This window comes from Podarcis cretensis (genome assembly GCF_951804945.1).
Source record: "Podarcis cretensis genome assembly, chromosome: 7".
Lineage (NCBI taxonomy): Eukaryota > Metazoa > Chordata > Lepidosauria > Squamata > Lacertidae > Podarcis > Podarcis cretensis.
Window position 1 is genome coordinate 71,056,589 of NC_137176.1, and position 14,269 is coordinate 71,070,857.

At 45.0% G+C, this 14,269-nt stretch overlaps 1 protein-coding gene across 8 annotated transcripts in view; it reads right to left on the minus strand.

The window, feature by feature from the left end:
• Window positions 1–8,778, minus strand: part of UBR5 (ubiquitin protein ligase E3 component n-recognin 5) — a 67,581-nt gene extending 58,803 nt beyond the window's left edge. For 6 of the 8 annotated variants that reach the window (XM_079984809.1, XM_079984811.1, XM_079984810.1 and 3 more), the window contains exon 1: window positions 8,608–8,772. In XM_079984809.1, coding sequence (XP_079840935.1) covers window positions 8,608–8,669 — 62 coding nt within the window. In that variant the 5' untranslated portion in view covers window positions 8,670–8,772. Of the gene's footprint in view, window positions 1–8,607 lie in introns of all 8 variants that reach the window. The other 2 variants (XM_079984807.1, XM_079984805.1) reach the window with 2 other exon arrangements.
• Between the last annotated feature and the right edge of the window lie 5,491 nt (window positions 8,779–14,269).

The window sequence follows — 14,269 nt, forward strand, 5'->3', positions numbered from 1 at the left end:
TCATTTTAACAACAGAAGCAATTTAAGACAGGACTGCTGAAAAACTCACTGAAGAAAGTAGGATGAGTACACAACAAAAGCCTCATCTAGAAAAGCCCCCAAAGACTTTCCCTGACTGAGGGTAGATTCTTCATGATCACAATAACCATTTAATTAAGTGACCCTGCAGAAAAACAGCCCCTACAGTAATTTAACTCAAAGAGATCAATATTTAAATTTGTATTATGAGCTAAAGTTACATTCCACCACTTGGACTTTCCTTTGCTCTGTTTTTCAGCTTTAGTTGTGTTGTCTACCCAGCCAGCAATCAAGAAGAATGTTTGAGTGCTTGTTGTAAGAAGTGAGGGTTAGTTTATTCTGCAGTTATTATGATGAGTAGAGGAGGACTGGGCACTTATTGCAAAAAGGTGAAATAATGAGGCAACCTAAAGCGAGCTAAAATACATCTACCCCAAAGTAATTCTTCAGTCCTTTAAAGCAGTGTTTCCCAACCTTGGGTCTCCAGCTTTTTTTGGACTACAGTTCCCATCATCCCTGACCACTGGTCTTGCTAGCTAGGGATGATGGGAATTGTAGTCCAAAAACAGATGGAGACCCAAGCCTGGGAAACACTGCTTTAAAGCACTCAATATACTCAAAATCATTTTCTTCTTCTTTTTCTTGTGATGCTAGACGGCAAAGGATGAAAACAAGCCTAGAGGTAGGAGAGGGTTGAAGAAGACTGGAAGAAATTTAGGATTTATTTACAAAAATACTGTAATTTGGTTGAATGTTAAGAAGGATGCCAGACCATAAATAATTGAGCACCACTAAATTAGACGTAATTTGGATGATAAGTGAGATTGAGGAAAATATAAACCTTTTGGAGAATTATTAGATTAAATTAAATGAATGAGATTTAAGAATGTAAACAAGATGATAAATTGCTGGAAAAAGTTTTACAATGATGTAAGTGGGAGCGGGAGATGTGAGGGAGTCCAAAGAAGCTTTGAAAATATGTTATGATACATGTCATATTGTTTATTATTTTTGCATTTTGTATTTAAAAAATCTCAATAAATATTTATATATATAAAAAAAAGAAAATAAGCCTAGAGGAATAAAAACACTGCTGTGCAATCTACAGTTGGCTGGCTGGCTGGCTCTGCTGTAACAGGCCTAATTTCTGATTTTCCCAGTATGTGCAGCTCAGCATGAGGCCTTTCCAAGGTTTCTGGGAAGAAATATCAATCCAGCAACCAGTAAAAATAAAAATCCAATGGATTTCTACAATTAGTTTCCAATCACTGTTAGCCTTTTAGTCCTTTATATAGCAAACAGTAAACAAAAGATCCTTGACCGTCCAACAGAAAGGAAGATCTATGGAAAAGTTTGTTTTTCATTATGGAATCTGAAGCTGAGACACCTAATCCAGCATTAAAGCTAAGCTCACTGCCATGTCCAAAGTAGCTCAATTCATGAAGAATTAGATGAAAGAAGACTGTAGCTATTGACAAAGTCAAGCTTTTGAGCTTATTTATTAGATGAATATACTACTCTTCTTAATAAGATCTCAAGGCGGTTCACTTGTCCTCAGCACCACTCCACACAAGTTTTTACTTTCTAAGTTATAGCATAAACTATTCTATTTTGTTTTACACCTTTTCATAGCCTTGTTCACTGTATCCATAACATCCTTAGCATCATAGAGTTGTAAGAGACTCCAAGGATCATCTAGTCCAAGCTTCCTCAAACTCGGCCCTCCAGATCTTTTGAGAATACAATTCCCATCATCCCTGACCACTGGTCCTGCTAGCTAGGGACCATGGGAGTTGCAGGCCAGAAACATCTGGAAGGCCGAGTTGGAGGAAGCCTGATCTAGTCCAACTCCCTGCAATGCATGAATCTTTCACCCAATAACCCACAACCCTGAGATTAAGAGTCTAATGCTGACTGAGCTATCCCTCAGGTCAAACAAAAAAATATGCCAGTCATCTAATTCCTGGTGTTCACACTAAATGCTCTGTTAACATGACCTTTACATATCCAATTATGTAAGTTAACCTGCCTTTTCCTTCCTTTGGACTCACCTCTTCTCCATCCGTGAAGAAGCGGGATTGGCTAGCACTATGCCCCTCCAAAACACCCCATCTTGAAATGTGGCTGCCCCACCTAACAAGGAAAGCTGGCTACGAGGCTGCCCTACAGGCATCTGCATCATTGGCACTGCTCTCAGGAGGCAACACTACCAGTCCAAGAAAGCCATTTACACCAAGCCTGCCACCTAAGGCAATGTGAAGACAATTTTCAAGGTTATTTAGTTTGAGAAGGCAAACTCTATCAGTGCAAACTTCTTAGGAAGGGATATTATTATGCCATGGCTGGGCCTCAAGCAGTCTGGCTAGACATATTCCAGACTCCAGGCTAATAAAGTTAGCCACTGCTGCAACAAGCAATGACTTCAAGTGTTTTAGTATTTTCCACGATGTGGATTACATTTGTGCTTCATGTTTTTGTGTCATTGTTTCCCCCCCCCCCCTTTCTGTTCTGTGCACATATAGGGTAAGCCCCCTCACAAAACGGGCTCCTGTATTTGTACTCTGAAACACCTGCCTTACATAAGAAGTGAAAGGAAATCAGAAGTGGAGCAGTTAACATGAATTGCAATTAGATCAAAAATACATTTCACTGGTAATACATTTCTCTCTGTGTTCATTTCAACAATACAATTGCTAACCTTTCAACAAGGTGATCTCACGATGAGAAGGGGAAGACTGTGATTCACTAAAGGTTAGGAAATAAACCCACTAAGAAGAGTAGCCTTGTTTTTTTTAAAAAAAAGGTAAAGGACCCCTGGACGGTTAAGTCCAGTCAAAGGAGACTATGGGATTACTGCACTCATCTCACTTTTCAGGCCGAGGGAGACGGCGCTTGACCACAGACAGCTTTCTGGGTCGTGGAGCCAGCATGACTAAACCTGAGGACCATGACAATGCCAGAGTGAATAAGTTCAAATTTACTATCCTCCTTTCCCACACTTTCCACTTGTGATGGGCTGATGGCCTGGGGGGAGGGAAGGGGGAACCAATACTTTTCTTCTTTTTTTTATTAATTTTTATTGAATGATTTTATGTTACAAAAAAAATACATCCATACTACCACCAAACATAATCAAGAAACAAAAATTACATACATCAATATTTAGTTTGTTACAGTGGTGCCCCGCAAGACGAATGCCTCGCAAGACGAAAAACCCGCTAGACGAAAGGTTTTTCCGTTTTTCGAGGCGCTTCGCAAGACAAATTTCCCTATGGGCTTGCTTCGCAAGATGAAAACGTTTCGCAAGTCTTTTCCCTCCCCCCCCTTTTTCTAAGCCACTAAGAGCCGCTTAGCCGCTAAGCCGCTAATAGCGCTAATCCGCTAATAGGGATGCTTCGCAAGACGAAAAAACCGCTAGACGAGACTCGCGGAACGGATTATTTTCGTCTTGCGAGGCACCACTGTTATTTGTTATTTACCATCTTATTTCTTCCCTAACACTGCATACAAAAACACTCATATGTGTAGACACCCACATACCCACACCCGCACACAAAATGAAAGTAAATATTTTTCCCAATACTTTTCTAATGTATGAAGCTCTTTCCACCTAGTCATATTCTTACTCTGAGCAGCTGGCATTTTTCTAGCTGGTGAGTGTGGAAAGTCCCAGGCTTTCTCCAAATCTGGAGAGGGGGCAGGGATCACCACTGCAGGGCAATCCTTGCTGAGACTCCCTTCACAGCCCACACAGTTGGAAGAAAGCTAAAGACTGTACTTCCAAGGTACTTCACACACCTCTGAAGGGCATCACCAAAACAAGTTTTCCTCTACAGCTCCCACTACAAAAAAGGCAGGCTTATTTTTGTACCACACTTGGACACAGCATAATTCCATAGACACTTTCCCACCTGGGAAATGCCCCCAAAGTCCTGCTATACTTCAGAGGGGGCACCACAAGGTCAGGGATAAAATCCTGAGCCCTGGATAGGAGCAAAGTTTCAGAAACCAAATTTTTGGTCAGCCACCAAGACCAGCCAAAATTTATGGCCCCCATTATATCCAAGTCCCTGAAACAGTAAAATTACTTAATGCCACCAATACCTTATTTAAAGTATCCTGTTCCCTTTTAAGTGTTGCAATTAAAGAAAAATGTTGACGAACCAGAAAAGACTCAGAAGGGAACTATGAGAATAGTAAAGGCTGTGGAATAACCATGAGATAAGCCTAGAGAGAAGCAGGGATTCTTCACTGTAGGGGACTCTGAAAAATTAGGGTTGATGTGCACAAACTACATAAACTCTGGGATGGGCCCCACTTACCCATGTGTCACATGCACACTCCAAAGCCACATCATATATTGTTTCAAGTTCAGTAATGTCATCTAGAGATCTATTATGAAGTGGGAAACTGGGCAGGTTCAAAGTTGTATTTTGGGGTTTTTTAGGTGGCCACTAAGAGGAAGTGTGTGTGTGTATCTTTATTAAACACATTCATGAAGTCTATTTGTAAACAAACTTTGGGAGCCAGGGAGTTAATAAGTGAGTAAATTAACACTAACACTGTCCAGAGTATATATCTCAAAACTCTTGGGGGAGCAGAACAATACATCAATATGCCAGGTATTTGTAGCATAAAATCTCCAATCATTTCAATTGAATTGGAGCAGAAATCAAGAGTAACACTGAAATTAATGAATACTGTGGACTGCATCCTTATCTGTTATAGCTTCTTGAAAGCATAGAGTAGAGGTTCCCAGCTATGCTCCTTTAAAACCGTTTGAGAATGTTTGGTGAATGTTTTGTCCTCAGGGTGCTGTCTCTAAGAGTCACAGCCCAATGCGAACTCCAAACTTTTAGACCTCAAACTATGTAAGATTTCAACAAAATATATAGGGTTGAATCCAAAGAAAAATAGCTGAATGTATGTCTCACTGAAATCAGTGGAACAAGTAATTAAGCTTCTCTAATTTCAATGGGACTTAAGTTTAACTAACTCGGTCCATATCCAATCTACAGTATCTAGCTAACTGCAGAATACCCTGTGCTAGCTAAGCATGAAGATATTTTAAATAGTGTAATGGAATTTTGGAAAGGTAGGGAGAGTTCCAAAGGCACTACACACAAGCGGAAACACAGAGTTGTTGCCAAAATCACCTTCCCAGATCATGCTGGACATCGCTCCCTCTTAATGTATAATACTTAGCCCATGTTTCATAAACATTACATTTTTAATTTCCCTGCCACACATTTTTGTTGGCTGGTAGGGGAAGGAAAACATTACAACGGCAGATATTTGTATTCTTGTTGCATTCTTCTTGTTATTATTTTTATGTGTGTAATGGCACAGTAAACTGAACTGATACACATTACATATTAACAAAGCTTAGTAAAACACATCTAGATTCTAATTTCATCAATCTTCTACTGAAGGCACATGCTTTTTAATCGGTAAAGAATGGCTTGATTTAACAGTTAGAACCTAACGCTGAAGCAGCATATACGCAAATACTGTAAACAGCTGCTCCAGGCAGTGTCACAAAACATGATGGTACACCACTGTTACAGGAAAACTATGGACTTGTGGTCCCAATTTATTTTATCCCTTTATGATGCTGTACACCAAAATACATGGTCAAAAGCGGGATAGTAACAGGCAGGAAAATGTTGGTTTACCAATATTAAATTGTACTGTATTCCATCTCCTGCCCTGTGAATCAGAACTAAAATCCTGCTTACCCTCACCAAGGGAGACATTCTGAATCCCTAATTCCTGAGTAGAGAGGCTTTTCAACACCTTTTAAATATAGAAGAGCTTCCCCTCTCTTAAGTCACCATGATTACAAGTCACAAGTGCTATGGCACCAAGCATGTCGACTCAAAAGGGTATTTGATATTAATACCGTTCTACTTCAGAGATGAAAATATATACCCAAAAGGTAAAATTAATATTTATTACTCATCTGCTTCTGGTTTCATGTGATCAACATAAAAAAACCAATTCACACAGCATTGAAATAGGTACACAAAAATAACCTAATTTTTCCAACTGTCAAATTGTGATCATTAATTAGTGGGAGCCATTTTGATAGTGCAAACAGATACATGGTGCAGTAGTTATCAGGTGTCTAACAATGGCCAGGGAATCCCTAGGTCAAATCCCCACTTGGTCATGAAGCTCACTGTGTGAACTTCAGCCAGTCACTTCCTCACAGTTTAACCCAGGGGTAGGCAACCTAAGGCCGTGGGCCGGATGTGGCCCAATCGCCTTCTCAGTCCGGTCCGTGGACGGTCCGGGAATCAGCATGTTTTTACATGAGTAGAATGTGTGCTTTTATTTAAAATGCATCTCTGGGTTATTTGTGGGGCATAGGAATTCATTCATATTTTTTCCCCAAAATATAGTCCGGCCTGCCACATGGTCTGAGGGACGGTGGACCAGCCCACGGCTGAAAAAGGTTGCTGACCCCTGTCCTAACCTAATTGACAGGGTTGTCTCAAGAATAAAAAGGGGAGGAAGAATCATGTATGCCAAGCTAAGCTTCTCTGCAATCAGACCAAAAAGCTCTGCAATAGTCAAACATGTTCTATCCTTGTGAGCATTTGTTATTACGTCAGTAAAAATGAACAACCGGAATAAAGTTGTCCTTTAAAAGTGTTTGCATAAATGAAACCAAATCTATGCTTTTCCAACTAACAATTCAAAAACAAATCCCCATATTTATGAAATAATTTTATGAATTTATGAAATAATCATTTGTTGCTAAGAAGTTATAGCTACCAACAGCCATTTTATAACGTGTTTTGTACATTTAAGTCTGCACTAAAATTGGTACTTAAGCATTCCTCACTATCACAACTTCATGAAGAATTTGGTTACGATTCTAAAGTTACAGCCATAATCAGTGTCACCAGGAAGAAACCAAATACCATGGGACCCTGTGGGATATATTTCTAGGCAAACATATTTAGAACATGGCTGTAGAAGTTACATGAAGATGCTGGTGTACTTGCCTCACACTATTAATGTCCTATCTCCACCCTTCTATGACAGAAACATGCCAAATTCATAGACATTACTGAGGCTGCAGCCAATCTCTGAGGTGGTATTTCTCTTAGCACATGACACTCACTGCAGTGTTAAATGTGTCACCAGGTCATTCAAGAGAAAGAAACCACACCCAGACAGGCAGGCCCGTAATAGTTTGGATAAGATGTAATCCTCACATTGATGTACGTTACTTGCTAAACATTTAGCTTTTCATTTTCTACTGAAACCTTTTTCAGACATCTTTCTTAGATAAGCATACAATCCTATGCACACTCATCTGGGAATAAGCCCCACCAAAACACAGGGGTATTATTTCTGAGTAAATATGCTTAAGATTGTGCTGCACAATAACAGCACAGACTTGGACCATAATCAAATTTAATAAAGGCCCAGAGAGTACAATAGGAGAAAAAAATGTCTACTATCTCTGTTGCTATTTTAAAAAGAAGTAATAGATATATCTACATGTTAACTGTAGCAAAATTATTTTTGTGTTGTAATACAGAAAGTTAAACATTACTGGATATCTCAAATTGCTTGCAATTTAGGCTTTCCATTATGCTCCCAATCATACACATTTAGCAGTTTCAAGACTGTCAACCCCAATGCAATCAAGCCTATTTCATAGATCTACCCTGCATGAACACCAGCCACAATAAACATACTGATTTCCCTATCCCTTTCCCATCACTAATTTGTAGTCGCAAATCCCCCCCTTAAGTCCACCTTATAAGCATATTTAATTCAAAACCTAGTCTTGCTCCTTTGCTTTCTACGCTTAAGACAGACAAGATTAGCAGCTTCTTCGAGATAAGATGGAAGAGTCCTTCAGAATTTTATCTGATGGTGTGCAACGTTCGAAATAGCTAAATTTCCATTGCGGTCAAGATTCCCGTAGCGCCAGAATTAAAATATACACACCATCAGAAGAGGCCAAGTTACACGATGCTTACAGCGTGAAACTCCACGCGGAATCGCACTGTCAGTCGAAGTTTTTATTCAATGCCGGGGAGAGAAGACCCGAGAGTCTGCTCAACCCCACCTTTTGCAAACCCAAGAGACAAAAGCAAAACCAACACGTTTCCAAGCCGGATCCTGTATACAGTACCCACGTTTACCCAGGATCCGACGGGATCCTTGCACTTGGGTAAGCATGCACGGGACCGTGCCTCTCATTTTGACACCCGCGGCTTCACTTATTTATTTATTTATCGGTTATTTTTTTGTTTAATTTTAAGCGTCCTAATGCACGAGGCGCCTCCTGCATTCACAACCCAGGCGGAGAACCTTGTTGACGCTCACAACGTGTAAAGTGAAAAGGGGTGGGGGAAATAAACAAAATCCCGGGGAGGGGGTGAAGGAGAAGTGTCCCCCCCCCACGCCACATTCCACCTCCAACCCTTCACTCCCGTCAACCAAACACGCGGGGCTCCTCCCCTCACGCACGGGGGCTCCTCCCCCTCTCCTGCTTCCTCTGTCTCCCCCCCCCACTCCCGGAGGCCCCCGAGCGGCCTCCCCTCGCGCGCTCTCCCTCCTCACCGGTCATTGAGCTGGTCCTCGGTGCCCGGGAGCGGGTGCACCACGAAGTGGATCGATGTCATGTTTCGCTCCCCCTCCCTCGAGGGAGGCGGGCAGGGGCCGGGCGCGCGAGGAGGAAATGGAGGGTGCGGGGGGGGGAGGAGGAGGAGGAGGCGGAGGAGAAAGGACGGGCGACGGCGGGCGGGGGGGGGAGAGGGAGGGCAGGAGGGCTTGGCGCCCCCTCTAGAGTGCCGCTGGGTGTCTCGTTCACACTCGGGAGCCTCCGCTCGGCGCGAGGGGAGAGCGAGAGGCTGGTCAGCGGCGTGCGCGGGAGCGGGGAGCTCGCGGCGGCGGGAAAGGGTTCGGTCAGCGCCCCGCTCTCACACGCGCCGCCATCTTAACTTCCAGCGGCCCCTCTCTTCCCTCCCTCTCCTTGCGCCTCGCCGGGGAGAGAGCGGACGGGGCGGGGCCGCCGCCCGGCAGCCAATGGCAAGCCGCCGCTCAGCAGCGGGCGGCCGCGGGGACGATGTAAAGCTCGCGAGGGTTGGCCGGCGGCCGGCGTGCGTTGCGTCAGGCGCGGGCTGGGGAAGAGGGAGGGCGGCGTGGCTGCGCGCGCCGCTTTCGCTTCCAGTGCGGAGAGGGGAGGAGGCGGTGGCGATGCGCGTCGGAGATGCGCGTCAGCGCCGCCTTCTCTCGACGGTCCCGCCGCAGCTGCCGCCTTGGCCGCCCGGCTTCTGGGCCTTCCCGGAGAGCGGGAGATAAAAGAGGCGTCCACTTTCTCCTCCGCCGGAACCGACAGAGCGACTAGCGTGGAGGGCGGGGAATAATACCCTGTGAGGGGACGGGGAATCCGCCTCGCGAAGGAAAAAGCCCCCGAGTGGGAAAGGCTGGCAGGTCGCCATAGGCTTTCCCTGGACTTGCCAGCCAGACTCTGCCTGTAGGAGTTGCTAACAATTATGTTGGGGTGGCGGGGAGGGAACACGCGAACGTGTGAACGTCGCACTTGCAGCTTTGCCTGGGAATAGCCCCGGGGAAACCTTTACTGCGGTTTGTGTGAAACGGGCCCTCCGTGCGTGACGGATAGGGAAGTGCAATCCATTGTCTCTCAAGACAGACAGATGCCAATAACAGGTTTCCTTCCTCTACCCTGTCCCCATTTTATCCTCACAACAACCTTGTGAGGTAGTTGTGCAGTAGTGAGTCACCCAACAGGCTTTGTAGCTGAGTGAGGATCTAAAAGTCCCGTCTCCACAATCCTAGGCCTACACTTTACCACACTTGAAGACAGTGGTTTTAATTCTGTTCACTGGCAGTTCGTTTGGTTGTATCGCCACCCGTCTTCTTTTTCTCCATGAGGTAAAGAGTGTCAGTTACCTGAATGAGACTTAACTGGCCCACATGAAGGTCATTGTAAAGGGTAAAGGGAGCCCTGACCATTAGGTCTCGTTGTGGCCGACTCTGGGGTTGCAGCGCTCATCTCGCTTTATTGGCCAAGGGAGCCGGCGTACAGCTTCCAGGTCATGTGGCCAGCATGACTAAGCCGCTTCTGGCGAACCAGAGCAGCGCACAGAAACGCTGTTTACCTTCCCACTGGAGCGGTACCTATTTATGTACTTGCACTTTGACGTGCTTTCGAACTGCTAGGTTGGCAGGAGCAGGGACTGAGAAACAGGAGCTCACCCCATCGCGGGGATTCGAACTGCCAACCTTCTGATCGGCAAGTCCTAGGCTCTGGTTTAAACCACAGCACCACCCCTGTCCCTCTGCAGGTCATTGTAGCTACCTCTGATCCAGCTTGGGGGAAACCAACAAGTTTGAATTGTACCTTTGTACAATTGGATAGGGGACATGGGTGGCGCTGTGGCCTAAACCACTGAGCCTCTTGGGCTTGCCGATCAGAAGGTTGGTGGTTCGAATTTCCGTGACGGGGTGAGCTCCCGTTGCTTGGTCCTAGCCCCTGCCAACCTAGCAGTTTGAAAGCACACCAAAAAGTGCAAGTAGACAAATACGGTAGGAAGGTAAAACAGTGTTTCCATGCGCTGCTCTGGTTTCGGTGTTCCATTGTGCCAGAAGCAACTTAGTCATGCTGGCCACATGACCCGGAAGCTGTCTGCAGACAAACGCCAGCTCCCTTGGCCTGTAAAGCAAGATGAGCTCCGCAACCCCAGAGTTCTCTGCAGCTGGACTTAACTGTCAGGAGTCCTTTACCTTACAATTGGATAGTTACATGCACACTTCAGGCAAGCAAGTAGCGTTATTCAGAGCTCAAAGGCACCAAACCACTCAAGTAGGGTTCAAAACAGGGCCACTGAAGGGTGTGACCTGCAAAGAGTCCTAAGAGCCAGAAATAGAGGCTTGGAAAGTCTCCAGATCTGAGGTTCCATTTCCCTGGGCTAGAGTATAGAAGCCCCATCGTGAACTATTAACCTATGGTTATAAAAGGTCGGCGGTTCGAATCCCTGCGGCGGGGTGCGCTCCCGCTGCTCGGTCCCAGCGCCTGCCAACCTAGCAGTTCGAAAGCACCTCCAGGTGCAAGTAGATAAATAGGGACCGCTTACCAGCGGGAAGGTAAACGGCGTTTCCGTGTGCGGCTCTGGCTCGCCAGAGCAGTGATGTCACGCTGGCCACGTGACCCGGAAGTGTCTCCGGACAGCGCTGGCCCCTGGCCTCTTAAGTGAGATGGGCGCACAACCCCAGAGTCTGTCAAGACTGGCCCGTACGGGCAGGGGTACCTTTACCTTTTATATGATTTGTGTGTAACTTTCTGAGGTCAAAGGCCTAAGCTTTAACCTTGCTGCAACTTGTTTTTAACATCTATGTACCTATCAGGATTCCCAAAAAATGTAGTTTGTGACTGCAACATCTATGACTCTCAGGCAGGAAGTCCTTTCCAATTTCATTGCTGCTTCCTACTATGCTACCAGGAAGTTTGCAGTAGCTCTTTTTGCTGCTGCTTCCTCTCATGCATATAAACCAATATACAGTGGTACCACGGGTTAAGTAGTTAATTCGTTCCGGAGGTCCGTTATTACCTGAAACTGTTCTTAACCTGAGGTACCACTTTAGCTAATGGGGCCTCCCGCTGCCGCCTCATGATTTCTGTTCTTACCCTGAAGCAAAGTTATTAACCCGAGGTACTATTTCTGGGTTAGCAGATTCTGTAACATGAAGCGTCTGTAACCCGAGGTACCACTGTACTCCTGATATAGGCATTGTTCTGAACATTATTGTCTGTGTGGAATCAGTGGCACTAAATTATGACTTCATCCTTTTCCTGGCAAGCCCGTAACCTATCACTTATCCAGGATGACCAGTAGGCTATAGGGTTTTATTTGCTACATTTACATGTCATCTTTCCATGGTAGAAATAAAGGAAGAATGTGTAGGATTCCCTCACAGTGCTCCATCCACACACTCACCCACCCTGGGCCTGGTCGGCTTCATCAATAATATCACATCGTGTATCTTCACATCATGCTGCTGACTGTTACACTTGGCATTCCTCTGGCTGGCCTTGGCTGTTTACCTGCCAAACTGGCTGTAGAGTTGTGCTGGCTGTGTTTAGTCTTTAAACCTCTGAGTAAGCTTGTGTCTGAAGATCTCTAACGAGGGGGGACACTATGGCTAGGGTCCCCAACATGGTCTCCATGGCACCACGTTCCCCTCAGACACCCTGCTTGGTGCTTACCAAAGCCAGTTTTCAATCTTTGTAAAAGAACATCAAGCAAGTAATGACACCTTTTGGATGAGTTGAATATTTTGCTTGTTTGGTGGAAAAGGTTCTGCACACTACCAATTTTTCTTCCACGAAATGGGTGTTTTGAGGTGCAGTTGTTCTTAGGTCTTCAAATGAGCATCCTACCCCCCCCCCAAAGTTGGAGACCCCTGCACACACAATGGGCTCTCCTTGATAACATGCCCATGGCACAAGCCAGCAGGGCTTTGTAAGTGACAAATCTGTCACTTCACTCTCCTATTGTTGTCCCCATTAGCAAATACTAATGCTATCTGCTTTTTTTTGCTTAGAGAGCAAAAAAACCACCTAGTAGATAACTATTTAAATAATGTAAGAATTGCTTTTTGTTATCATTGTTTTCTCAAAAAAGTTTGGAGTTTTAAGAAATGAAACTAGGAAACGTGGTAATGCCTTAAGATGAAGTTTGAAATTTAAGAGTCTTATAAGAAAAAACAGTATGCACAATACAAGGTATTTAAAGTATAAGATTTTGGCCATTTCAGTTTTCTGTTAAAATAAGTGCCATGGTGTCTCTTAACGCAATAACTTTTGGACATCAACGAAGCTGAATGTTGGAAGATTCGGGTAAAAGAAAGTCCTTCATACAGCGCATAGTTAAACTGCAGAACTTGCTTCCACATTGAGGCCACCAATTTAGACATCTTTAAAAGAGGATTAGACAAATTCAGGAAAGAGGGCTATCAAACGCTATCAGCCCTGATTTGTACACTGTGTGAAGTCTGGGAAATCAAATAGTTCAGTTAGCTCAATAGATATACTAAAGATGTATACTGTGAAGCTGTTGTTATTATTCCAATGTGATTTAACTACTAAGTGTTGCATGCTTCTCTGTTCATCTCAAAGCTAATTTATGGAACAGGAATGGCCTCTGAAATCTGGAGGAGCATCTGCTAAGCTCTTTTTCTCAGAATGTTCTCACCCTGCAGGGAAGATCTTGTAAGGCCTTAGGAGGTACTGCCTCTGGGGGAACCCACACCCATAGCTTTACTTGCAGAAATATTGAGAATCAAGAACTATGGAGTTAGAGAGGGATTCAGTGCAACTATCCAGATCAACCCACCAAGCCTTCAAGGATATATTAAAAGCAGGCTTCCTCAAACTCGGCCCTCCAGATGTTTTGAGACTACAATTCCCATCATCCCTGACCACTGGGCCTGCTAGCTAGGGATCTTGGGAGTTGTAGGCCAAAAGCATCTGGAGGGCCAAGTTTGAGGAAGCCTATTTAAAAGGCCCCTGCTCCTATAATTTGCTCAAATTGCCTCTTGCTGCCCTCTGCTGCCACCTGGAGGCTGGTTAAAGAAATAATGAGCCAGTTCTGATTGCAACTAAAGGTAAAGGTAAAGGTACCCCTGCCCATACGGGTCAGTCTTGACAGACTCTAGGGTTGTGCGCTCATCTCACTCTATAGGCCAGGAGCCAGCGCTGTCCGCAGACACTTCTGGGTCACGTGGCCAGCGTGACAAGCTGCATCTGGCGAGCCAGTGCAGCACACGGAACGCCGTTTACCTTCCCGCTGGTAAGCGGTCCCTATTTATCTACTTGCACCTGGGGGTGCTTTTGAACTGCTAGGTTGGCAGGCGTTGGGAGCGCACCCCGCCGTGGGGATTTGAACTGCCGACCAAGCGATCGGCAAGTCCTAGGCGCTGAGGTTTTACCCACAGCACCACCTGCGTCCCGCTCTGATTGCAACTAGTGCCTGCTTAAAGGTGGGTCAACGAGTTCTAGTGTAATAAGAATCAATAATTACAGTTATGTTGCTGCAATCAGCTGAATGCAACCATATTCCCTTCCATGAATTAAAATCTAAGGAGGATTTCCACCCCACCCTACCTCCACAAGGGACCCCACTAGCAAAGGCAGGCCATGGATTGATCCTAGAGCAATTTCTGTTGTTGGCTAGGATGCTTACTGGCTTAATATGTACTC